General features: G+C 45.6%; 1 protein-coding gene across 3 annotated transcripts in view; it reads right to left on the bottom strand.

Annotated features, from left to right (window-relative positions):
• ankrd13b (ankyrin repeat domain 13B) overlaps nt 1-25812 on the bottom strand; it is a 34814-nt gene that overhangs the window by 7827 nt on the left and 1175 nt on the right. For 2 of the 3 annotated variants that reach the window (XM_068585644.1, XM_068585645.1), the window contains exons 2-10: nt 24580-24740; nt 11285-11420; nt 9856-9980; nt 8784-8829; nt 8245-8388; nt 7219-7492; nt 4632-4698; nt 2528-2609; nt 148-212 (exon numbers count right to left, since the gene is read on the bottom strand). In XM_068585644.1, the coding sequence (XP_068441745.1) occupies nt 148-212; nt 2528-2609; nt 4632-4698; nt 7219-7492; nt 8245-8388; nt 8784-8829; nt 9856-9980; nt 11285-11420; nt 24580-24687 (1047 nt within the window). In that variant the 5' untranslated portion in view covers nt 24688-24740. Of the gene's footprint in view, nt 1-147; nt 213-2527; nt 2610-4631; nt 4699-7218; nt 7493-8244; nt 8389-8783; nt 8830-9855; nt 9981-11284; nt 11421-24579; nt 24741-24844; nt 25044-25812 lie in introns of those variants that run through there. The other variant, XM_068585643.1, reaches the window with a different exon arrangement.

The raw sequence follows: 25812 nt of genomic DNA, 5'->3' as shown, positions 1-25812 counted from the left end.
CACACCTCCAAAAAAACATGATAGGTATCAAATTAAACAGAAAAATCAGGGCTACAATAATATCCCCCTATATACAACCTCTAAACAATAGGGTGAGGGCTTAAAGGGCTACACATAACACAGGACAATCACTACATTTGCACTCACGCCGTTGTTCGGTCCCATGTGCTGCTCAGCAATCCCCAGGAAGTTCTGCAGTGGCGTCTTCCCACCTGCCCGAAGAGGCAGACAGCAGAGAGAGAGGACGCAGTTACACAATGTGCAAACTCAAACGGTCCTGGTTTAGTGAGTCTGCGTCGTGTGAACACCCCCCCCCACCCTCCCCCTCCCTCCCCCCTTCACCACAGAGCACCAACCGGAGCCGGCTTTCCGGTTGGTGCTCGTCCATCAGGAGGTGATGACGAACGGGCTCATTAATCTCCGGCCGCGGTGTCACTCCGCTCCACAATGTTTTGCTCGAGACAATGTAGTGGATTCTGTGTTGTGGTCGAGTCGTCAGTGACGGGCCGGCGTTACGGAGACAGAGCCTGGACTGAATTCACCTGAAGTAAATGATGCTGCGGTAGCCGCCGCGTCAATGCGACACATCTCCTAAATATCAGTAGATCTGAAACTAGCTGCAACATAAAGTTCATGAACAATGAAACACATGAGAGTCACAGTTAAAGATATTTATAGCATGGAGTCACGTATAATTGCCTTCAACGTATAAATCTTGACCCCAAATATTGACTTTTTCCAGCAGAAATACGATTAAAGTTCACTTTAAAGTACTATGAAGAGTCTGCACAGCAACATGTGTGACTCACCGTCACCATCAGACTATAATAGTGTAAAAAAAACAGCAATCTCAATGTGTGTGAAGAACTTTGTGATGGAAAGGAGATCTTGAGACTGCAACAGTCAGAGCACCGTAATATGGTCTTAAAGAGAGAGACTGCTTTAGGGGAGTGTCCACCCGTCTTCCTCTCACATGTTTTATGTGGAAAAACTCTGCTCGGCATAAAAATGTGTGTTTTACCTTGTTGGAGTCCTAAAACTACTTCCACTCTTTGTCCTCTACAAAGCCAGAATGTTCAAAAATGCAAAAATATTACTGTTCAAACTGAGATGTCTCAAACTAGTTGTGATGTCACACATTGTGTGTTTCTATGTCGAGGCATTGAACTAAGATTTCTGCCCATGCGTCATGCTGACACAGTTTCATAGTGAAGCTCAAAGATCCAATAAGCAAAACACATTGAGGGGAACTTTAAATGACCCACATGGAAATAAATACAAAAATCCAATCTGACCTATTTATCTACAACATTAAGAATTCATAACAAAGTCAGCAAGTATCAGCTGGATAAAAACATCTTAGGTAAATATTTAAATCAACTTTGAAAAGCTCAGCGAGCTGCCTCAGTGGGACTGTGTGCGTGTTGTTGACCCGATTTAATAGACAGTGACCACACAACTGGCGTCACACGTGGATTCCTTTGTGGCCAGAGTCCTTGACATCTTCTTTTTTATAACTGGGCCACTGAGAAAAGCACAGAGAGACACACCGATACGGAAATCTCCTGTGTGAAATGTCCTTTAACTGTAGTGAAAATAATAGTAAAAAGCCGATTGAGAACACACAAGATTTCAGGTTCACACACGATGACCGTCAGAGTGCGATAGGACTACCGGCAGCTCGTAAGGATGTGGGAGGAAAAATGAGCAACACGTGAGTGTGTGTGGCTTGTACTGTTGTGGGTTTTTTTCCTCGCTAACGAGAAACTAAATGAGAGCTAAAAGCAAAGCAAAAGGCTAACCAATTAGCGTTAACGACGGCGGTGCCATGGTGAGTGTGTGTGATGAGCCAAGCGTCCGCAAATTTGACCTTCGGACCGCCGATCGGCGTACAGCTGCTGCTTGACTCAAGATACATCGTGTGTGTGTATGCGTGTGTGTGTGTGTGTGTGTGTGTGTGTGTGTGTGTGTCTCTCTTCGGATGTATAAATATACAACTCGTAAGTCTTCTCTACAGTGTTGACAAAGTGATGACAAGTAGCACAAGGGAAGGCCGAACGGAGAGAGTCACCCGCTCAGGGGTCGCTGTAGCGCTTTATATATATATATACATATATATATATATATACATATATATATATATATATATATATATATATATATATATATATATATATATATATATATATATATATATATATATATATGAGTGCAGATGGGGATTGTGACCCGGGAGAGCGGAGGCCCTTCTGAGGAGCATGTGGCGGTTGATGCTCGCTGACAGCGACAGGCCTGAGGGGGAGGGATGGGGGGGTCAGAGGAGCCGGCTAATCCAGTTTGATTCATGATCTGAAACAAGAAAACGAGCCGGGGACGGCGATCTAACGTTACCGAGCTCAGGTGAGAGGTGAGAGGGGATGACGGAGGAATTGTGCCCGCGTGCAGCTCAAGCCGTCGAGGCGTCCCTCGCGTGCAGTTGCGCACGCGAGGGACGCCTCGGCGTCTGACGAGATGAAGAGGCGCGTACCTTTTGTCTTGTTCTTGTTCTGGTCCGACAGGTGGTCGGTCCTGGTCCTGGTGATCAGCTCCACGTTGGATGCTGCGAACACCTGAAAGAAAAGCAGACGATTAACGTCTTTGTTTTATAATGATCATTGGGAAATTGACCATTTATTCCTTGAAAAAAAACTATTAAAATGTTTTTTTGATCTGATTAAAACACAATATGTATGAAAGTATTGAAGCGGTACCCATTTCCTCAGGTATGAGCATAAAGTATTGTGTGTTGTGTATTCTGTGAGTCTGGATTCACCGTTTAATCTCTGATCCACGAACTTTTGAAACTCCAATAACTGATTTATTTAGAGTTTGAGAGCGGCAATGTTGTGTAGCGCGTAATGTCGACAACAATCACATGTGGTGCAGTTAAAAATCCATTTTGTCTGGGATCCCGAACAGAAGTAATACATGAAACATGACATGAGCTCACATCCATGTTTATAAGAAACATGAAAGTAGGACATTAAGTATTAAAGTAGGACAGCAGTTAGTGTGTTTAGTGTGAGTCCAAACTATACATCAGCGGTTTAGACTGATGGTAGAAAAAGGAGCGGCAACGCTGATTCTAAAGCGAAAAAGTAAAAAATATACAAGAAGGGGTGAGAAAATAATTCATAAGTTGGGGCGATACTGACTCAGCCTTTTGTTTTCGTCATTATTTATTCATGTACATGTGAGAGTGCCCTCGTTTCTACAGCGTAAATGGCGCTTACATTCGTCAGATTTGTAGAAAAAACTCCCTTTAGCGCTCTGTTTTTGTCACTACACATCTAAAATGTACCCCAAAAATCTATCAATCCACCTATTTTGTCTGCTCCCTCATACGGGACCAACCTCTTCAAGCCTCAGCTCAGAGCAGCGCACTGCTCTTCCTCACTAGCGATCACACAAAAAAATAAATAAAATAAAGGAAGCTCTGATTAAAAATTGAGCAGGCTTGCCGGTTGTGAGTTCACGCTGGCCGGCGGACAAGAGGAGGCGAGAGCTGAAGAAAGCGTCCAACAGGAGTTGTCTGTTTACGTGAAGCGACTCTAAATCAATGATGCAGAAAATAGATGCTTTTCAGGCCGTGGCGTTCGACGGTCGAGCCGGTCTGAAGCGCTTTTTAAGCCACCAGTGACAGATGGTCCATCCATCCCTCCGGGGGTTCAAGGAAACAAATGGGGTCAAGGTAATGCATGTGTCTGCGTTGATAGATAGATAGATAGACTTCTTATTTTTAACTAACTTTGATAGGCCCTCCGGTCTTTTAAGGGCTGATGGATTTTCTCGCCACTTTACGGCGAAGAATTCAACGGTTTCAGAAATTCATCCGTCATTATTTAAAAACGTGTCGTCCTTCAAACGGAGGATCCGCGGCTCCATCACCGACTCCGCTAGCCCACGTCGATGTGTCCTTGGTGAAGACACTTAACCCTAAAATTGCCCCCGTAGCTGCGCCTATATGGTGTATGAATGTGAGATAGTCCTGATGTGGCATCTTGCATGGCGGCTCCTCTCATCAGTGAGTCTTTGAGTTTTCAGAAAAAAAATACAAGTATTGTTATTATTATGTCCTTTAAAGGTTTTTACCTTTTGGAAATCGTGCGCCAAAATCCTCCCGCTCCAATTTTAAGGCCCAGCATGCCCCATTCAGACAATCTTTTGGCATAAAATACGTAATTTTTTCCATTTTTGAACTGACTGACACAGTTTTTTTTGACTGACGTGCCAATGCTTTTGTTTTATTGTGATTTTTGTTGCAGATTTCAATTCTCAAGGTTCTAATCTCTGTCTTATTGATCGCTCCAGGAGGAATTTTTGGGGAAATCTGGCTCACATCATGCTAGATGTTCATAGTTACGATTAAAATATCTTGTAAAAGTGATTTTTTTTTCGCAGATATACATTTTTTTTACCCAAGACTTTGCTGAACAAATACATACAATAAACACAAGTATTAATTCATTTGGGGTTCCTACGACGACTCAAACACAGGGGAAAAGGAGGTCGAGACAAAATTGGTTCCCACAGTTTTCAACGGGTTAAAATGGCCGTGCGAGTGATTCCTTCTGGAAATAATTTTTGCTCACCTTGGCTTCATATCCATTCACGGTCTCGGTCCTCTCGCTCCTCCAGCCCAGAATGCCCGTCTTGTTCCTGCGACAAAGATTCAAGCACATGCCACACACACGTCAGCTCTCCGCGGTCTCGACAACAACAACAACAACAACAACAGCATTTGTGGATTGTTTCGTTTTCCTAAGCAAAAGCAAATATGTACCGACATCATGAATACATTTGCGAGTCACAGGCTCTGTAACACGCAGCTAGAAAACATTTCAGCCTTCGTCCTTGTTTGTTGCTGCAACAGTTGCGTGTGCAATCAGGACGTCTGTTGTAAATTTGGTGATAGTTTAGGAAGGAAGGTTTCTCAGACATGCCACAATTTTTAAACACACATTCATGTTCCCCTTCGGGATGAATTGCAGTTACTTTGCTTATCCTCTGACTTTTAATTCAACACTATAATCAGGTCCAACTGCAAATGTGTCCAACACTTTGGTCCATGACCAAGCAGCATCCCGCCAGAGGAAGCATTTTGTACAACCATCTGGTCTTCCTGACAACCACATGATGTCACTGTGTATCATATTGCTCAATTTACTGGATGGGCGGTGAACTTTGTACTCTTTCTGCAGCAAACGGCAAAACTGCAGCGCTGTAGCTTCTCGTCGCGCGTAAAGACGAAGATTGTGTCGTCCGGTTCAGTCGAGCTCGACAAAGTCATTTGCACTAAAGCGTCATAAATAGATTATTGGCGTGTCGACAGGAGTGCTGACCAGGGAGAGGCCACATAGAGGTGACACTGAGTTACAAGTCTGACAGGGAGATGATTACCAACGACACCACCACCCCTCCTCCTCATCCTCCTCCTCCTCCTCCCACAAACACTATACCTCCTCCGGCTCACTTCTCTCTGTCGCTCCTCTCTCCGTCTTCCTGCTTTTTTTTTTTTATCTGTTAACATTCGCTCTGCGTCTTGTTCCATGATTCCCCCATCGATCACCGTGTCTCTCCACGGCCCATTTTCTACTCTTTCTCTCCACCTTCCTCCTGTTCGGGCTTCCATATTGTACTTTTGTCCCCCACAGTTTTGTGTCCCATTCATCTTTCTCTCCTCGTTTCTCTCTGCTTGTCTCATTTTCGCTCCCTTGTTCTCCCCCTCATCCCTTTTTCCTCCTCTTTCTTTTACCCATCCTTCTCTTCACTATTATCTCCCCTCTATCCCTCAATGTCCAAACACTTTCCTTCTTCTGTCATCCTTCTCTCTCTCTCTCTTTCTCTCCATCACATCAGTCAAGCTCTCCTCCTGGTCCCTCTCCTTTTTTTCCACCTTCCACTTCTTTCATTATGTGAAACTGAGCCGTAAAACTGGACCGTTAGCAGAATAAAAAGCTCATAAATTGACTGCACACAAGCTTCCTGCTCATCCAATTTTCTTTTCTACACCTCTTCTCCATTCCTCTCCTCGTGGGCTTCTGTCTTGTCTCCTCCATGACTTTCTGTGCTGCTATCTGCCTCTCCATCTCCATCTCCATCTCACCTGCAGTACAGTGTTCAGCTTCTTTTTTTTAAGTGACCTGAGGCTGATTCACACAGCCAGAAGCAAAGTTGTGCCTCACCACCTCCACAGCACACTTACACCTGACATGCTAGCCTTTTTTTTTGATTTTTTTTAGGTGTTTTCTTCTCTCCTATTCCCCCTTTACTGCTTCTATTTCTTTTTGTGTTTTCTCATGTTTCTAAAAAGGCATTTTCTACAGCCACCAGAGAACGTGCCTGAACTTGCTGCACTCGGTTGTGGGTTGTAGCGTAGGAGACAGCCGCCGCAGAAGAGTGTCAGAAATTCGACAACAAAAGAGAGATTTTCTCCACTTAAGGGGAGGAAAAAAAAAAAAAAGAATGCCGAGCGCTCAGAGCAGAAAATATCTGAGGCTGAATTACAAAGCGTTGCACTGAGGCTGCCGTTGGTGGAGAAAATGGCTATTGTGCTTGTTCAATGGAAGATTTATTCCAGTATGATTGTTTAATATCGTTGCAAAGTGGTAAGATCGATGCTCTTGGATTTTCTGCATCGGACACTGACACATATCGTCTGACTTTGCTCAGTTATCCACAAACATGTGAGGATGTCTATGTGTACACATATATACCCTTGTTTATCTTGTTTTATTTGTATGCTTATGTGCATGTAGTGTGCACTTCTTTCTTTACATCTAGAATCAATAAAACATGTGATTATACACAAAAAGGAATAGCTAAGTATTAGTTGTACGTTGGGTCACAATCATGAGGATAAAGTTCTCATATTCATGTTCTGTGTGCATCGGCGTTTGGGGTGGGAATACCCTGATAAGTCCCGATACGATAATATCGCGATACATCGAGTATTGCGTTATAGTGCGATTTACTACACTTTTTTCAACCGCAAATTGTCCCCAAAGGAAAACTTTGGCGACAAAAAAGAAATTGATTTCATTATTCCAGGACCAAAACGTGTAGAATTGATTAAATAAAAGATCGATACTCGGCTTCCGTGTATCGCGTGTATCAAAATATCGCGATACCACGCTGTATCGATTTTCCCCCCGATCTCTAATCGGCGTGGCGTCTGACCTCTCGAAGGCGATGTTGCGCGTGTCCAGCTGAGTGGTGACCACGGCGGCGGACAGCCGGGCGGCGACCTGCTCGTCGCTGGGCTGCGTCGCTCCCAGAAGGCCCAGACCGCCGGCGTTGCTGCCGCAGGCGCCGTTGTTCCCCCCGCCGCCGCCGCCGCCGCTATTGCCCCTACCGCCGCCGGGCGAGAGCGCCGCGAGAGACGAGACGCACAGGGTCTCGCAGAACACCAGCTGCCTGTCGTGGTCGACCTCCATCACCTCCGCGCTGGAGTCTAAACGGGCGAAAGCAGACGGTTAGTGGGCAGGAGAGGAGGCAGACGATGACAGTGGGGAAGGACGAGAATACGAGCGCGCCAAGAGAGGCTGCAGGACACAAACACACACATGTACATGTAAGGAAAGGTCAAGGGAGGTGATGATTGATGTCGAAGAGACCGCAGATGACGAGAAGATCCAGGCAGGCCGCAATATTTCAAAGTGGATGAAGAAAGATTTAACATGTAAAAGAAGAGCTCTGTGAGATAATGCAGAGACGAGCCAGCTCTGAGTGGAATGAGTGGAAACTGCAGTTCAATGCAGGGATCATCCTGAAAAGGCAATGCCACCACGTATGCACCAGTCTCTGTATTTACTTCAGCTCACATTTACTTCAAATAAAACCTGTGACTGATAAAAAACGTTTCTTTAAACTTCAGCTTTGTTCAGCTTGGACCAGTGACTTCACAGCGTTGCTGCATAGTGTCCAACAAGATTGTTTAATACAGTATGACACTCTTATGAAAACAACTGTGATCCTAATCGGTGTGTTCACACAGGGGAGGAGGAAGGAGGATAGTAGAAAAGGAGACAGAATGACAAACATATGCTTACTTTATATGCAAAGTTTGGCATTTTATCTTGAATGTTTTTTATTTTTTGGCAGGAGGATCTGTGTATAACATCTTTCTTGCCAAGAGTTAGCGTCACACAACACAAAGACTGGACACATTCACACACGCAGCAAGTCAAGCGTTGGACCTCTGACCTTGTCCCCTGAAAATGAAGCTCCGGTTTCCTCTCTGCCAGGTCATCTGGTCGAAGCCCATCAGGGTGGTGTCGACGCGCAGACACTGACCGCTCTTCCAGACTCTGTAGGTGTCGCTGGGGCAGATACGAGACACCAGGGGCACTGAGGCGACACACAGACACACAGGCTTTAAAGTTCACTGTGCCTTTTGCGATGGACGTATACAGAACTGAACGCAGCTTTCTGCTGTTTTTTTTTTTATCATTTGCTGACAAGTCTTGAGCTCTTATGAATCCATTGTCAGCAGAAATGTCCGTAGTTGTATCAACAATTTACAATGGACCAATACTGAAATGACATCGACTTGTGTTTTTTTTTTAAAGCACTTTAGCTAAAACGCACACGCCGTTTGACTCTAAAACCAAAGTCACAGACATGCGTTAAGTGTGTGAGCGTCAGTGTCCGGTGCAACAGGAAGACACGGGCCTCTTCGGCCCCAAGAGGGAGACGGTAACAGGATTAATTCTGACTGGTCGGGACAATGAGAGTGGTCTTACCCCAGCTGGTAAACTCCCATTTCATCTCCACGTAGAAGTCCTGAGCCTGGACAGAAAGAGGAAGACAGAGAGGAGGAAGACATTAGGGTGTGTGTGTGTGTGTGTGTGTGTGTGTGTGTGTGTGTGTGTGTGTGTGTGTGTGGATGGGGCGGGGGAGAGTATAGAGAGAGATTTGGGAAGATAGAGAGCGATGAATTTAAAGATGGATAGACAGAAGGATTTGCAGTGATGCTGCTTCGTGTCTGTTCCAAAGACGGGGGGAAGCTGGCACAGAGGAGTGGTTGTGTGTGTGTGTCTGTCTCTCTGTGTGTGTGTGTGTGGGTTAATAATAGAAGTGATGGATGGAGGGGTGGAGGACAATGATGTGGATGGGAGCAGCAGTAGAGTACGCTGTGCGATGTGCAGTATGTCAAAGTGCGAGGGTGTTGTGTCTACAATACAAGTATGCTAGAGTGTGTGTGCGTGTGTGTGCGTGCGTGTGGGTGTGTGTGTGTTTTAGGGAGCCAGCTGGAGCAGATACGCAGGCAGACAGACTGTGTGAAGGCAGTTCCCTGCATCTCTGCCACGATTCTCTGCAGCTCGAGATCAGCTGCACCTCCGTGTTTTCACGACCACCAACCTTCAGGCTCTCTCTCTCTCTCTCTCTCTCTCTCTCTCTCTCTCTCTCTCTGCCGTTGTGCCTTTAAGCGTGGCACTCTCATACACCCTCTTCAGGCGGAAAGCGAATGACTCAAATTTCACAGAGACCCGAGGAGGGTTTTTTGCTGCATTGAGACGTTGGAGTGCATTCCCCCTTGTTGGGTGGTACACAAAGTTATTAATACCTTCAAACAAAACCGAGAATATTCCATCCTCAAAACAAAGATGTTGAATATTCAAAAGATTCATCTCCATTTCAAATAAGTGCATCTCTGCTCAAAAAACTCCCTTGATGTGCCTTTGTAGTTGTGTGTTTGTGCTTAGAGCTTGTTTTTGCCTGCGCAGGTGTGTGTGGTCATAGTTCTTTTTTCCTCTGTGTGTGTGTTGGTGTGTGTGTGTGTGTGTGTGTGTGTGTGTGTGTGTGAATCCCCACTTGGCGCAGTTGCTCCAGCAGGACGGGGATGCCCGCCAGTCTCTTGGCACTCCTCTGGTAGTCACGATAGCGGAGCACGAGACGCACCAACTCCGGATCTCTTGTGCTCACGGCCTCCTGGAGAACTGAGAGAGACCAGAGAGAGAGAGAGAGAGAGTAAAACAGAGCCAGTCACTCAGACCTCATCTAAAATGTATGTCCACGAGCAATTTTATTGAGGGGTGGCAGCGAGAATTGCCGAAAAAGAAACTAGGCCAAAGGAAAAGGTATACGAGCAATTACTGCAGCGCGCCACTTTGCTGTTAATCTCACACGCTGTTCTGCACTTCTGCACAATTAGGTAACACACTTTCATTTCTCGCACTCTCACACCGAAAACCTGCGAGTGAAGGCTCATACACCTCCCGACACACGGCACAGCAATCAGAAGATGAATAAATAAATAAAAAAAAGGCTCCCGGAAACACGCGCGCTCCATAACAAAGATTTGATTTTCGTAGGCGATTAACTCATCAACATCAAGACGGCGACGACAACAAAAAAGGAGAAGAAGACCTCAGGATGAGGGCGGGAAATCAGGCGATATGATTTCAAGGTTAAAATAGGAACTGATTTCACGCTTCATTAGTCTCCGACTGCCAGACCTGCGCATTGCATTTGCACAGCGCCGGCAGATGAGAGGAGTCTGGCCGACTGTAGACGCTGTTCTACGACAGAGGTGGGAAAAAAAACCAAAAACATTTCGGTATCTTTATAAAAACAATCAAGAGGACCGTTGAAGAGCCAATGTAAAATAGAGCCAGTGGGAAATGATGTTGTGGACACCATTTTGCAAATATGCTGCGTAATAAAACACACTGTGTTTTATCGTAGCGCTCTCATTGTGACCGAGGGGGCCACTACCACAACTTAAAGTCTTCACTCATGCAGGACTATTGTTCAGTGAGCTCACTTACACAAAGACAGAGACACAACTACAGAGCACACATAATACATTCATAGCTGCGTATAAAACAGGTAAGGTCCATATTCATTGGTGGTTAGTTTGTGTTTTGTTTATTAGTTAGGAATGAAGATCGTGACTCTGGGCCAAATCGTGTGAAAGACCCTAATGTGTGAAGCACGGCCCCCATTAACTCGTGCAATTGGACAACATTCGTATCCTCTAAAGCAAGCAATTAAAAATATAAAAAATAGTGTGCATTTTAATTCCTTCCATGGGAAATGTGTTCTTATAGGTTTTAATCACTGGTGTGCAATTTAAATGAACAATTGTTTCCACTATGATCTAATTATTTCTCTCTCTCTCTCTCTCTCTCTCTCTCTCTCTCTCTCTCTCTCTCTCTCTCTCTCTCTCTCTCTCTCTCTCTCTCTCTCTCTCTCTCTCTCTCTCTCTCTCTCTCTCTCTCTCTCTCTCTCACTCACTCACCGGTCCATCCATTGCGGTTCTCCTTGCTAACATCAGCTCCGCGCTGCAGCAGGACCCTGGCACAGTCCAGGTGGCCAAGCGTGACAGCCAGGTGGAGAGGAGTCCGGCCGCGAGGGTCCAGAGACTCTAGATCAGTCTGGAGGAGGAGGAAGAGGAGGAGGAAGAGGAGGAGGAGGAGGGGAAATAAAGGAAAAGAGAAGCAGTTTAAAAATATAGCAATATTGGGGGGTAGTGTCAGGGAGGAGGGTTAGCGTCAAGGTGAGAGGAGCGGATATTAGGGTTGATTGTGCATCAATGGCGTTCTCCTCCATCCCAGAGGGCGGGATGTCATCTTCACACTTGTGTGAAGATGACGCTAGAGAGACGGGAAAGAGACCCAGTGGCAGGTGCTAAGTAATCTGTCAGCGCTCCAACGCGGCCGTGGTGTTACACTCGATAGCGTTCACTCGACACACTACATGTGTCCCACGTGGTTTTCTTCCGGGCCGTCGATGGATTGATTTCAGCTCTTCAAGCCGCCGTCTGTCGTCCCTGTGATGCTTCAGAAGGTTCGGGGAAGGTTTGTCTGTTTGAATCCCTGGCTGGGAAATGGGAACAAGGAGCACAGTTTTCCAACGTGCCGTGCCGCGTTCTTCCTTCCTCCGAACATGTGTAGCTGTCTGACGAACAACACTGATGAACAACAAGCCCAATTAAAAGCTTACGGCTCGACGTCGGCTCTGGGCTCCACTCTGGATTTAGATCAGCGTGCCGACGAGATCTCATCATCTGTCGGCCACGTTGCATCTTTTTGTGTTATTCTGCCATATCATACACTGCTTTTGAATCCCTCTCAGACATGTAAAAACACACTTGGTAGGCAGCCATGGATAATTTAAGAGTCTCAGAATACTGACTCATTAATAATGTGTCTCATTTTGGGTGTATCGTTTAATTAAACAATTTATTAGTCTGCGCCAGGCACAAAATAATCGTCTAATGTCTAATTTTCGAGCCCTGAACAAAAAAAAATCTCTTCTTTCGTCGAGTGTTAGCTGAAACAGGTGTCTGTGAGCCAGCAGACGATTAGCTTAGCTTAGCTTAGCATGTGACTCAGACGCTAGAGCCAGCAGACGATTAGCTTAGCTTAACATGTGACTCAGACGCTAGAGCCAGCAGACGATTAGCTTTAGCTTAGCTTAGCATAAAGGCTGGAAGCAGAAACAGCTCTAGCCGGTCCCAAGTAATACAACATGTCAGCACCCAGCACCTCTAAAGCCCTACATGCGACTCAGAGAGCGTTTAGTGTGGCGTTCGATCAGAAAGACCTACAAAATACTGTGACTTGTCATCAATATATATCGTGGTGGAACAATGGAATGAATACAGAGCCACGGTTGGAAAGAAAACCCTCTAGTTCAGGTCGACGGGGTCACGCGTCCTCATCGATCATGGAGACCGAGGATCCTACAAGTGTTTTGCTTTGTGTCAAACGGCATCCGGGGCCCACGTCACTGACATGTTAGCACCTGATGAGGTATCATGTCTCTACGTCCGGTCGATGAAAAGGCCGTGTGTGTCGCTCTGCAGGAACTGCCCCCCCCCCCCCCCCCCTCCTACACGCCCCCTCTGTCTGTCCACCAGGCCGCTCTATGCACCACAGTTGTCCCGCTGCAGTGCGCAGCACTGATCTCAGGTCTGCCATCCAATTAGACCGATGCCGACAGCCACCATTATTCAAGACCTTGGCCGATCCAAGGTCAGGTCTGTCAGTCCGTGGCAGGTTTGAAACATAATTAAGGATCAGCCCCTCGGAGGTATAAGTGACTCAGAATCGGCCGTCTAATAAAGACCTGAAGGAAGCTGCGGGGCCGTTCTTTCTATAAATAAAAAAAAGTCTTTTTTTTCTTCTGGAGAGCAACGTAAGGGTTTGAAGTTGTTTATGAAAATATCGGGCTGAGTGTGTGAATGTTGGGAAGAAGAGAGCGGCCTTATTGATCCACATGATTCCCTAAATCAAAGCGGTGCCGGCTGAGAAGATGAACTACGGGAGACTAGACCAAACAAGTCAACAATTCAATATGAGGAAGCTGCCCTGACTGTTTACTGCGCCCGCTGTATAATATCCTAATAAAAAATGACTGGCAGCTACCGTCCAAAGGTTTGCTGCTCGCGCTCTGAGCAGGAGAGACCGAGCAGTTACATTACTGCGGGTTTCTGTTTGCTGGTATTTGCAAAGGAAATGAGGAAAACCGCACGGGACGCACGCAGTCAAGCGATGAACCGCGTGTACGCATCCAAATACAGACACAAAAATAAAATACGCTCGCAGAAAGCAGGACACTCACGGGCTCTTAAAATGTGACATGATGTCATGGTTAGGTTCGTGAATGTGTGATCCCTAATCAGCCACGCTTTGGTTAACAGTCCTCTGCTCTCCACCAGCTCTTTCCAAGGAAACCCCTGAAGGGGAAACAGTAAGAGTGAAAGAGGCTGACAGACATGTTTTCTATTTCTATTGAAAGAAAACTGCATGTCAGCGACAACTGTAAGGCAGGCGAAGGTGGGGAAAGAGGCAAAAACAAAAGGAAAGATTGCTGTGGCAAGCGAAGGCTGCGCCACACAAAAGATATGGCGAAGGAGCGAGGGATGAGAAGGAATAAAGGAGAGAGGAGGCGAGGGAGGGAGCTGGAGGAGACAACAACATGAGGGTGTCTCTGAGGAGCCGTGCAGATGGGGAATAGAGGGAAGAAAGAGAGGAGTCGGCTCTGTTTGTGTGCGCCGGGTAACGAACATGGTGGAACATGCAAATACAACCACACGCAGTGATGTGTGCGTGTGTGCAACACAAGCAGTGTGTCTCAAAGGACAATTGTGCATGGGCAGCACAAATATGAAGAACTGTCATTGTCGCTGGGAGGAAAGTCTGAAGTGGAGTGTCCGTCACTTAAACAACACAAGAGAATCCCACGCTGAATATTAATATAGCTGCGCAAGTGGAAACTTTTTGTTGTTGTTTTATTTTGGAAAGAAACCCCCGCACACATTGTTGTCAGCACATAAAAAAAAGAGAGAGAGAGAGACGAGAACAAAGCTGGCGGTGAAAGAAATAGATGAAAAAGAACAAAAAGGAGCAACTTGGCTCTCCTTTCATTGGCGTCTCCTTATGCCACTCGCGCTGTCGCACAGCGAGCCCTTTCATGCTTTGCTCCCCCTTTGAGTGTCTGCGTGTAATGTTGGTGATTATCACTTTAAGCTCATTTTACAGCTGCGCTTAATTTCAATGACTGTGGATGCGAGAGCGGGGACGACGGGGGGAAGCCTAGGAGGCCCAAGAGGAGCTGGAGAAGGAGAGGAGAGGAGTGAAAGAGGGATGCTAATAAGGGCGAGGCTAAAACAGCCGCATGTGGCCACAAAGCGGCGTGTGAAACACGCTAACGTGGGCTGACGGGGAAACAGCGGCGCAATCCACTCGAGTGAAGCCTCTGGAGCTGCTTTTTCGCCTCTCAGCTCGACTCCACCTGGTGCAGCTCCCGTCTGAGGTAAAAGAAAAGGAGCGCCGTGTCTACGTGGCGTCCGTGTGATGAGGCCTCCACGATGTGGATCACGGTCTCAATCTGGCAACCCTGTCCATCACCGGCAGGCCGTCGTCATTACATTTGCTGTGATGGCGCTTTGGAGCGGTATCAGGAAGAAAAGAAGAAGAAGAAGAAGAAGGGAAAAGTCAAAGTGATTAGCTGCAGGTTCATTTGGTCCAGTTTGCATCCGAAGCAGGAGGGGAAGAGAGAGTTGGCAGAGCGCACAGACCGAGCTACAATTTACACCGTGAACCCGACGACCAGCGTTATCGATGGCTACAGGGACACGCTGAGCTATTCATGGAGCAGCAACACATTAACATTAGTGACACACGCACGCACACGCACACACACACATGCAGCGAACCACTTAATCCACTCAGAGGTAATGTCCTCCCACCTCTGAACACTGACCTGCAGACACACTGACTTACTTATTCACATGTGGACAATGTTCGGTCGAAAAACAAAACAGACACACACACACGCACACACACACACACACACACACACACACACACACACACACACGAAACTAAAGCATGATGAAGAACATCGAGTTCCCTCCCCCCATTAACAGAATAAGAGCTCTCTGGAGGAAATTGTTGTTTACAACTAATGGCTCATGTACTCACATGTCTCTCTCTCTCTCTCTCTCTCTCTCTCTCTCTCTCTCTCTCTCTCTTTCTCTCTCTCTCTCCCTTTGTCTTCCTTTCACACACACACACACACACACACACACACACACACACACACACTGGCCCTGTTTGACTTGTGGTTCTGCCGTTACAGTATGGGGACATTATGTCATCGCTGCTCATCTCTTTCTGGCAAGATGAATCATTTGTTTTGCTTTTGTTTCTAATTGCCCAGTTTATGGTTTCACGTGTTGCGATTCCATAATTGATAAATTGTCTAAAGAAAGATGTAAATCATTAAAACAAGTATTATTGCTATGGGCAAAGACAGATAACGGATATCGATACTGATACAAAGAAAGTAGAAATCAAGCACTTGACCACTCACATTAAAATGACGCCATGCATCACTATGGCTCTTGTTAACTCGCCATCGTAGGAAAGGCGTTAACCTTTATGGCGGCTCTGTGCTATTCAAAAGCCCTGATAAGCTACAGCACTGTGATAGTGAGCCAGCAAGCACAATACCCGCACCCCCGACACAGGAGCCGCTAAAGGGAATACAGCCGTCATCCGTTACGTTATTTACACCTGAACTTCTCCGACTGTGACAAGACAAACGTCTCCAGTGAACAAAAAGAGAACAAAAAGAAAAACAGATGAGGCAAATTTGTAATTTGTGATTTTGGGCTACACAAAACAAACTGAATTCAATTGGAAAACCTATTATGACAACAACCCTTTTCCCTATAAATGCTCAATCCTTTAAATATTGTTAACCAATAAGTATTCAATACAATATAAGGGTAAATTCATGAACTAAATTGGATGTATTCTACATTAAACCAGACACTGGTGGCACAGCGCTGTGTATTACATCTTTCTTTCAACCCAAAATGCCTTGCGTTGGTTAGGCAGGGTCTCGGCTGAAAAAGTCTTTCACAGGGGGAACATCTACGGGGTAGAAATCAACTTCAAAATGCATTGTGAGATGTCTGCTGAGAGGTAAGATGAGCAGATTGATGGCACTGAATATGAATCCACAGCCGGCAGCCCTTTAGCTTAATTTAGCCTGTAACCCCTAAAGCTCACTAATTGATTAATCCTCAGCGCATATCTGCGTCTCATAATCAGACTCTTTGCTAATTATCCTCTCCTCCTGCTTTCCTCTCTCAGTTGTGTGCATTCAAATCGGGCCCTTCCCTCAATAGTGAACTCAGTGGAGGTTGCATTATTGATAAGCATCTCTATCCGTGGCATCTGCTCCTCCTCTCACTTCCCCTCCCTTTTCCCCTCCCTCCCTCTTTCTCTCTCCCCTCGCTCAGTGTGTGCCTGGCCTGATGCAGCCTGGCAGGTACTTAGGCCGACATCAATCTTTCATACAGACACCACACACACACACACACACACACACACACACACACACACGCACACGCGCACAAAACTGTGCATATACAGTACAGAAAGCTTTCCCAAAATGTTTGTGCACGGGGCGCAGAGGAGCAGGGGTTGGCTCCGGGAGGGAGGAGTGTAAAAATAACTTTTCCTCTCTCTTCCTCCCCCCTCCTGCCTCCCCTCTCGCTCCTCTGTGATTCTACATGCGGCGGAGACTTTGACGAACGCGACACCGGCCATGAAACCCTGATCCATTTTCTCCGGGTCACTGCTCGAGGTATAAAGGGACAGGGCCGAACCTGCGTCACAGACGATAGCCAAGCAGAACAAATGGTATTGACGATGCCCACGGAAAGAGTAACACAAAAAAAAAAAAACCTTCGCCAACTCTCACGCTCATCTTAGCGCGGCCGTCGTTTCCACTTGTGCAGGTGCAATTGGAGCCCTGTGAAATCAAGCGGCGGAAATGAGACAAAATGTACCAAATCATTAATGAAAACGCCGGAATGGCCTACATTCCAGCAAATGTACTTTCTCTGTTTGTTTTTTTCACTTGCGCTTAATTCAGTTTCCCGTCCTCGGCAATCTCCGCCAGACAGATTAAGCGGACGGACCGAAAGAGATGGAGACAGATAGAGACCGGTGTCTCGCTGTTGGGCCTGTCAGAATGGAGACGGAAGCGCTTCTCGGACGTTGATCTGGAAATGATGACACCTATTTGTTGCAGTGAGCTGGCAGGCTTCGCCAAAGCGTGAGGAAAAAGACGTTCAGCGCGACACGGGGACCGGTTCTCACTCCTCGCGCTCACAGATGGAGAAAGCCAATCTTTTCTGCTTGAGGCAGACAGCGCATACGCTGTAAAAGAGGATAATCACGCAATGTAGCGGCTGTAGCCTATTGGCGTGAAACACCACAGCTGTCACTCTCTTTCCTGCGTTTGTGTGTGTGTGTGTGTGTTTTGTGGAGTAATTTCAGGGGAAACACGGTGGTTTGGTAGGACTTGGTTGATATTAGCCTGATAATGAACTCAGATGAAGTATTTTTCTTTCAGACATTTAGCATTTAACTGGGAGATAATGTGCTGGTCAAAGTAAAGGTATATCACGGTGGCCTACAATGTAGTTGCTCACAATTATTGGTATCATGGGTACGCATAAACATAAGCCAGCATTTCTCCCAGAAAACCAGCGTATTGACTCAACGTGTTCCACGACCGGAAATGAATAAATATGACAGTTCAGGTTTCACTACCTCTTTACTGCCACGGTCCCAAACGGCATCAATAATACGACAGCTGCTGCCACGAGCTGCACTTGAGAGATACTTGAACTTTTCCACCTGGGACGGCTGCAAATCCTGACACAATAACAGGATGAGCAGAGATATTTCCACAAAGAGAAGCATGGCCTCCGATTTGGAAGAAGACCAAGACCCTCACCGGAGTTATTGCTGCTCGTACACAACAGCGTGCGGACACGGCGGCGTCCCGCAGAGTGGAGGTTGCAGGCACATGAGGCTGGATGAATAGGATCAGCCATGAATATCAGGGAAAACACCTTAATGTCTCCAAGCAGAAACTTGAAGGCTGCCTTTCTCATCCATCTTTGAATCGTGAACAGCAGATTGGACACATCCCATACTATAATATCATGTCTTAAAGGGGTTATTTACAAATGGTGGGACTTTTTGACAATCTGCGAGGAGGTTATAGGTGATCTATTGGTCTAGTTCCATGACATTGGGCCTGTAAACCCTCCAGTATTAGTATCAGTGTCCTGTATAGACTTTTTTTATGGGGTGGCCTAGCTATATGACTTCCTGGGAATTCAATCTGCGTCACCAAGTGCTTTATTTAAATTTGGACAACCCGGCCCCATCAGAAACTGATCCTACTGTCCGTGCAATATTGCAAAGGCACATCAACCCCAACAACCACACAACAGTCACTCAATACCTTCGAGCATCCTTGGTGCCGTGCCATCACAGAACTATCAGACTGGAAATTCCCCTTTGCATTAACATCGACCCAATTAATTGGATCTGACCAGCCAGACTTTTCCGACACCGCCCCTGTGCACGGTTGGGCGATGACGACCTCTTGCGGGATGCAGACCGGCCAACAAAACCGCATAAATGATAGGAATACAGCGCCGAAGACCGACAGTCAAACAGAGTGGTGGAAATATCCAGACGTGGCGATGCTAGAGGAACGGCCCGAGATTGGAGGAACTCTCGGGGGACTCGCTAGCTTTCTTAACCTCTCCCGTCTCGCCAGAGTTTCGCAAATGGCAGCTTACTAGACAATCTTAACCGTAACCATTCAAAATCAATGCCTTACCTCAAACAAAACGAGGACTGCCAGAGAAAGACTCAAGGCAAACGGTGGCAGAAAGGACTCAGTGGACCTTGAAATGATGTCTGATCCTTCCTTGGACTTTGAACCAGGAATATTTGATGTCCAGCACTGATGACTTGAATCTGTATTGTCAGCATTGTTTGGGTCACTTGTGCCACCCTTTCTGTTGCACGGGTCTTTACATCCAGGTGTTCAATCTCTTACGTACTACCACCTCCATTTCTTACTATCACTTTTTTCCCTTATTCAAACCTTCATTCAATTAGCAATCCTCCTTTCCTTTTGCCTATTACTGTCGACCTATCTCTGTCTGTCTCTCTCTCTTTCTCTCTCTCTCTCTGTTGAAAGCTTTCAGCAGCTTAACTAAACCTGACCCCAACCCAGCCCTCATAGCATCTCTTTGTGGCTTTGCTGCACTGCAATTAGGCCTCGGTGTTTCATTACACTGATGAGCGTAAGACGTGTGAAGGTTCGGTTGAAAGCTGGATGGTAGAAGGTAAAAAAGGAAGCGAAGGCCACCAGGGCATCGAAAGATATGAATAAAAAGTGGTTGGATGTGATTAGAGGAAACAGGGAGAAGCAGGTTGAGAAGAGAAGAGATGGAGAATATGTGAAAGCAGACAGCAGATGATTGGCATAAAAATTCAATGACAACCCGCGAGACTTCATTTATGGCTCCGTTCCCTCGTGCCAGCCACAAAGCATACGATTTCATAAAGCTGATTTAACATTAGCACCTTGCTGAGGGCTCTATAATTCAACCACGCACTGTGAAAAAGGAGAGCAGGGGTCAGACACGGAGTCACAGGGAGGACAAGAAGTAGCAACGAGCAGAGCTCTTGGCTACTTCCCGCCTCCGTCTCGAGATAAACCATCACCCTCTTCGTGGCTCTGTTCTCCTTCAATCACCCTGTGCTTTTACGTCTGTTGCAGGGCTCTGTTCATGATCAAAATCTGTCATTATTTTCCTCTCCACCTCCTCTCACTCCCTTCTTCACCTTGTTTGCGCCTCCCCTCGTCGGCTCCAGTCAGCCAATGTTAACTCCTTGCTTTCACTATTTCGCATCTCTTCACCGGCTGTTTTTTTCTCTCTCCTTCCTTTCATCAACTTTGTTTCATGAACCTGGTGACCACAGCTAAAAATGTATCTCTCACCACTTCCTTTTGCCTATTTTACTACTCCGCATCTCTGTCTTTCCCTTTGTACTCGTCTCAGTGGTCGGCTGTGAGTCCCTGGCATTTACTCAACCGCTCCTCCTGTTACTGTGGGCCGTTTCCTCTCTCTGGCTTTGCGTCGTAACATCGATATCCGATGTACCAATTATTCCACTGTAGCCTGCTGTGGCAGAGCTTCTACTCCCCTCACTCACATTCAATCTGCTGCATGCTGCTCATAGAAGATTGGGCCAGGATAGATGTCTCTACACATAGTTGTCCAGTCTCATACTGCAAGTATTGGAGGGGGGGGGAGGATTTTTATTTATTTTTTACTTCGACAAGCAGCCATTTTCGTTGCATTGTTGTGCGGGAAGGAAATAAGACTGTGATCAGAAACAGCGCCCGGATATTTCATGCATGGAAAAAATGAAATTACCCTCATCATTTCACCAAAAAAGGATGGGCAGGCTTTAAAAAGCTCTGATAAGGAGCCGGCTGTAGATTACCTTTATTTTACTGTGGCATAAAGCAGAGGTCAGAAACATTATACGCTTCTTCTACAGCTGAGTGGGTCCTGAATTCATCAGAGACCGACCACTATCATGCAATATCTGCACGTCACAGGGTCTATCACAATGCACCGTATTGTGAATATACTATGCATATTATGCATGTGTATTTCTAATGTTCTCCCCCAGTCTTTTTTTTGTGTCATGGCTGATGTCTCTCTGCAAGTGGATCATGAAGTCAATTCAGTCTGCCAGGTGTATCTGTGTATCTCAAGTGCACGTAAGGTATCTCCATCAGCGATCCAAAGAGACATCCAAAGAGAATGTGTTCAATAAAACAAGTCAATGCACTGGGGACACAATGTCCCTGTTATGCACGGCAGGCAGGCCACCGGGGGCTAGTACGCACTGTACTTGGTCAGGTAATACTGGAGTCTTGGTTTACTAGAGTCGACCTTTCAGCAGCTGCAGAGAACTTAACATTTGACATATTAAGGGCGGTTAAGTTTGTTCATTAGTCCTGCAACATTCAAAGTCCATCACTTGCCTGTTGCTGTACAAACACAACATATATTTGATCTGACCAGAGCAATAACACTCCTACAGTTACATAAAAGGCTTCTTGACAACCACACAATAGATAATTGCGTGGTTGTGTGGTTGCTGACAGGTGTCATCTTCTCGACACCTGTCATCGGCATCACACGTGTGGATGCACTCGTGCTTTTGCTGTGTGGCTGGCAGACGGATGTATGCGTGCATGTGTGTGTGTGTGTGTTTGTGTGTGTGCCATCCTAGCTTAAACAGCACTACAAATATAGATGACATAAAGTGAATTTAAAACAAATGTAGGGATGTGATGCTGACGTTATACAAAATGAATTAAAGATGTAAAATGTTTGACTATGCAAAAAAAAAAAAAAAGCACTGCGTTGGATGACACGTGCAAAGCCGTGATGCATGAACTCACACACAAACACATAGAGACAAACACACGCAACGGCAGAAGAGCAAGAGATGCAGAGGTCGTTTGAATAGTTACAGTTTTAGACTGAGCAGAAACTCATTACCATTAAGAGGGAAACAGAAGTAGAAAGAAGTGAAGCGCTCCTTTTTAGTTGTTGACTACCTGCCTGCTCACAACTTGCTCTGATCTACCTTCAAACACAGATAGCTGAGAACTGAGGTTTAGGGTCTTGGAGAGTGCCTCTGGAGCTGGCATGAAAAGAGCGAGGAATAATGGTTGTAAAAAAAAAAAGAAAAGTGGAGGAGCGAAAAGAAACTCCTATTCACTGCCTATCGCCCTCGATGCTATTTCGTTTGTCATTCTTTTAAAAGCCTTGCACAGCTTTAAAGCCCAAAAAACAATAGAACCTACGGAATACAATATAGTCAAGAAGCCGGGAGATTCACTGGAACGTATAGTGTGTGTGTGTGTGCGTGTGTGTGTGTGTGTGTGTGTGTGTGTGTGTGTGTGTGTGTGTGTGTGTGTGTGTGTGTGTGTGTGAAGGCTTATAGGTTTACATTTTGCATGGATTTAAGGTCTTACAGTGTTTTTGCCATAATGGATACACGATGATTACAATAAGCAGGAGTCCTCATCCTAAACAAGCACGGAGAGTAGGGGGTGACTAATCGAAGCTTTACTAAGGATCAACGTCTAATCTTTCTTGGATTCTGAACACTTCGGTGTGCGAGATGTTCGACGTGTCTGTGTTTGTTCTCGCACAAGGAGCACGAGGCAGTCTAGTGGCGAGGTTTACGATCAAATACGAGGTCCTGGGTGCAAATGCATAGCAGAGGAGCGATAACATTTGCATCATATAATATTTATAGATACAAGGGATCCTGAAAAATGAATTACAACAAGGTTAGGGCTCACTTAAAGAGTTTTTGTCCGACCCAAACACGCCCAAACATTTCAATTTTACAAACTGATATGTCAATAATTAATATATCAGCAGCATTTTTGACTAGTTGGTTTCGACCAGTTTGGTGGTTGTAGGCGTGAAGTCAGGGGATCGGTAATTTTGACTTCTTAAGACATTGTATTCACTGGACTGACCGACTGACATGATCATCGTTTAAGGCTCCAAACAGATCTTTGTGCATTGGACTTTTACATTTGATAAATGATATTTAAACCAAAGCGCCAATGAGGCGTCATCTCTTCGTTCCAATACAGTGTTGAGCCAGCAACGGGCATTCAACACCTGCAAAGCGACATCCATTTGAAGAAAGGTTTCGTTGTCTCATCTGCCTCAAGGAGGCCGGCTTCCCTTTCAAGGAAAGCCGCGCTGACGTTACCTCAGACATTCACAAGAGTAACAGAGGTCTTAGTCCAATAGTCTAATCTTAGAGTCTCTTCACTGTGAGGTGTATTCAGTTTGGACATTTATCTCCCAAAAGTTATAATTATGGTCGAGGATTAAATGGTAACAGTCACTTGCGTGCTCTCCTGTGAATGTAAAGATTGTGGTGAACCATCTGATAAGCTGCGTTTGGGGCATTATAGTAGCGGGCCATTTTGGTTGGAAAGGAAAAGCTGCAGGCTCGTGATTTTATAACCACGAGTAGGTTAGAGTGTGCGTGAGCCGGGATGTGTGCGTGTGTGTGCATGTGTGTAGAAGTGTGGCGTCTCAATGCATGATGCATGCACTCAGATTTCTGTTTGGTTGCTAACCTGGAGAGCATCTCTTATATAATGGCAAAGCGCTTCAGTGCATTTACAAAAGAAAATAACTGAATTTGTATGCATGCTCCTGCACAGTCCCTCTCTCTTTCTCTCACACGCCACACCAGTATGCCTTATCATATTATCGAGTTCCTTACCCTACGCTGAAGTGCTTCAATTTTACCAGTGGGTGAAATAATTTGCCACGCTTTTGATTTTGACAAACATCTTCACCTAACCCAATACCTCAACGCTTCTATGACTGTTTATACTGTGGTGGTGGTGGTTGGCAGCTGTTTGCTCGCATGCTCAGTATCTGCATTGTCTTAGTCACAAAAAATGGTTTAGGTGTGTGTGTGTGTGCGTGTGTGTGTGTGTGTGTGATGTGTGTGTTTGTGTGTGTTTGTAGGAAAGCCTACGATTTTGAGCTATCACAAAATATTGCTGCTTACACAGGCATAAAGCCCACCTGACAAGGCAAATACACAAACACACACAAACACACACACACACACACACACACACACACACACACACACACACACACACTGCAACACCATCAGGGTCGGCAATTACATTCATTTGCAGCAGTTGGATTTTTCATCCCAGGAATAAACTCCAGTTCAACTTCCACATATTAAAATAGATCATTCACGCCCAGATGCAGCAAATAACACAGATCCTTATAGACCATATATAAAGTCTGTCGTGTCACTCTGTGAATTCAATGTGAATGACTTCAAGAAAATAAGTGTGGAGAGAGGATATCCACACGTGTCACCCCCCCACTCCCCTCTCTCTCTCTCCTCCACTCCACCCTATATACTGATGACAATTGACTGCGCTATTCCCAGTTATTGACCAGGTTCTTGAACGAGGCATCTGTCACCTATTACAGTAGCTCTATGGAGCCACACGCCCATACTAGACGCGCATAATGAAGACACAGCCCTCCCACCCTCTGTGTCTGGGAGGAAAGGGGCGGCTGGCCGCTCGTCGCCGTCTCACCTGCTCGTTTGCTGCCAGCTCCTTCTCCAGCTGTCGGTGTTTGTTGTGCCACACCAAATAGTGGACGGGATAACGACTCTTCTCCGGAGTTTTCTTTGCAGAAATCATCCTCGGATCATAGCTTGCAGCACTCCCCTCTCTTTCTCTCTCCTCTTTCGTCACTGTTGGATTGTAAGGAGACTTTGTTACCAATTCACGCTATGAAATCAAACGGATCATCCTTTATCGGCGGTGATGCCCAACGGCGTTTAAGCGCAGCCCTTACGCGTCAGAAACAGTGGCTGACTCCCTGCATGCTCTGCTTAGAAATGAGCCGCAAAGCCCAGTGAGAAGCAGTTATAGACGCAAACCCCCTCGGTTGACTGTATCCGTGTTCGGCTACACCTTTATTTCTTAACTACCCTCGTCCCTCCACCTCTCCGCCTCCCTCTCTCTTTCTCCCCCTGCCTACTCCAACGCATCTATCCTCCTCCTCTCCTCCCATCCGGTGGTGACTGAGAGAGAAAGATGCATTGACAAGCTGCAATGAAATGTGCGCACACTCAGCCAATCCGCTGTCAAGAATGTTGAGGTAAAAAATCCCTCTGCCTCGTGGAAAAAAAAAGAACCGCGCGTATTATACACAAATGTTTTAAAAGGAAACTATAAAGCATAACCCCCTACAGAAACCGTGAAGTACTAATGGGCGAGAAAAGCATACACCTTGACTGCAAGGTGTGGTTTTATTTCAATCAAAACCATATTTTGTCTCTGACTTTCAATGTCCAATATTGAGTTAAATCTGTTTTAAAATGTGTGTGTGCATTTTTTTCTTTTTTGAATTTGTGTGTTGTTAAATGTATGACAGGTTGGAAACAAAATGATTATAAACACAGCGACAATAACAGCAGAAATAATAAACATATAATAATAATATCAATACGACATAAATATATTCCATACATGTATTTAGTATATTTAATTCATCATTGTGTATTGTATTGTATATACCACATGTATAAATGAGCCTAAAGCTTCTTTTTTATTTTGTTGAAATAATAGAAAAAAAGTTTTGTCAAAGATACACTTGTTATAACGTTTTAAAAGCCACCATGGTTCTTTCATCTGTTGCTGGTTTGCCTATAATGACAAGTTTAAAAGTTCACAGATGCGAGATATCTGCAGCAAATACGCTCGTGAAGCAATCCTATTGATTTATTAAAGAGATTAAAAAAAATAAGTTTATAGGTCAAG

This window comes from Clinocottus analis, unplaced genomic scaffold, assembly GCF_023055335.1.
Source record: "Clinocottus analis isolate CAN_PGR_092001 unplaced genomic scaffold, fCliAna1.0.p SCAF_2, whole genome shotgun sequence".
Lineage (NCBI taxonomy): Eukaryota > Metazoa > Chordata > Actinopteri > Perciformes > Cottidae > Clinocottus > Clinocottus analis.
Note: the sequence above shows the minus strand (reverse complement) of the source record. Positions and strands in the feature narration are given on the sequence as shown.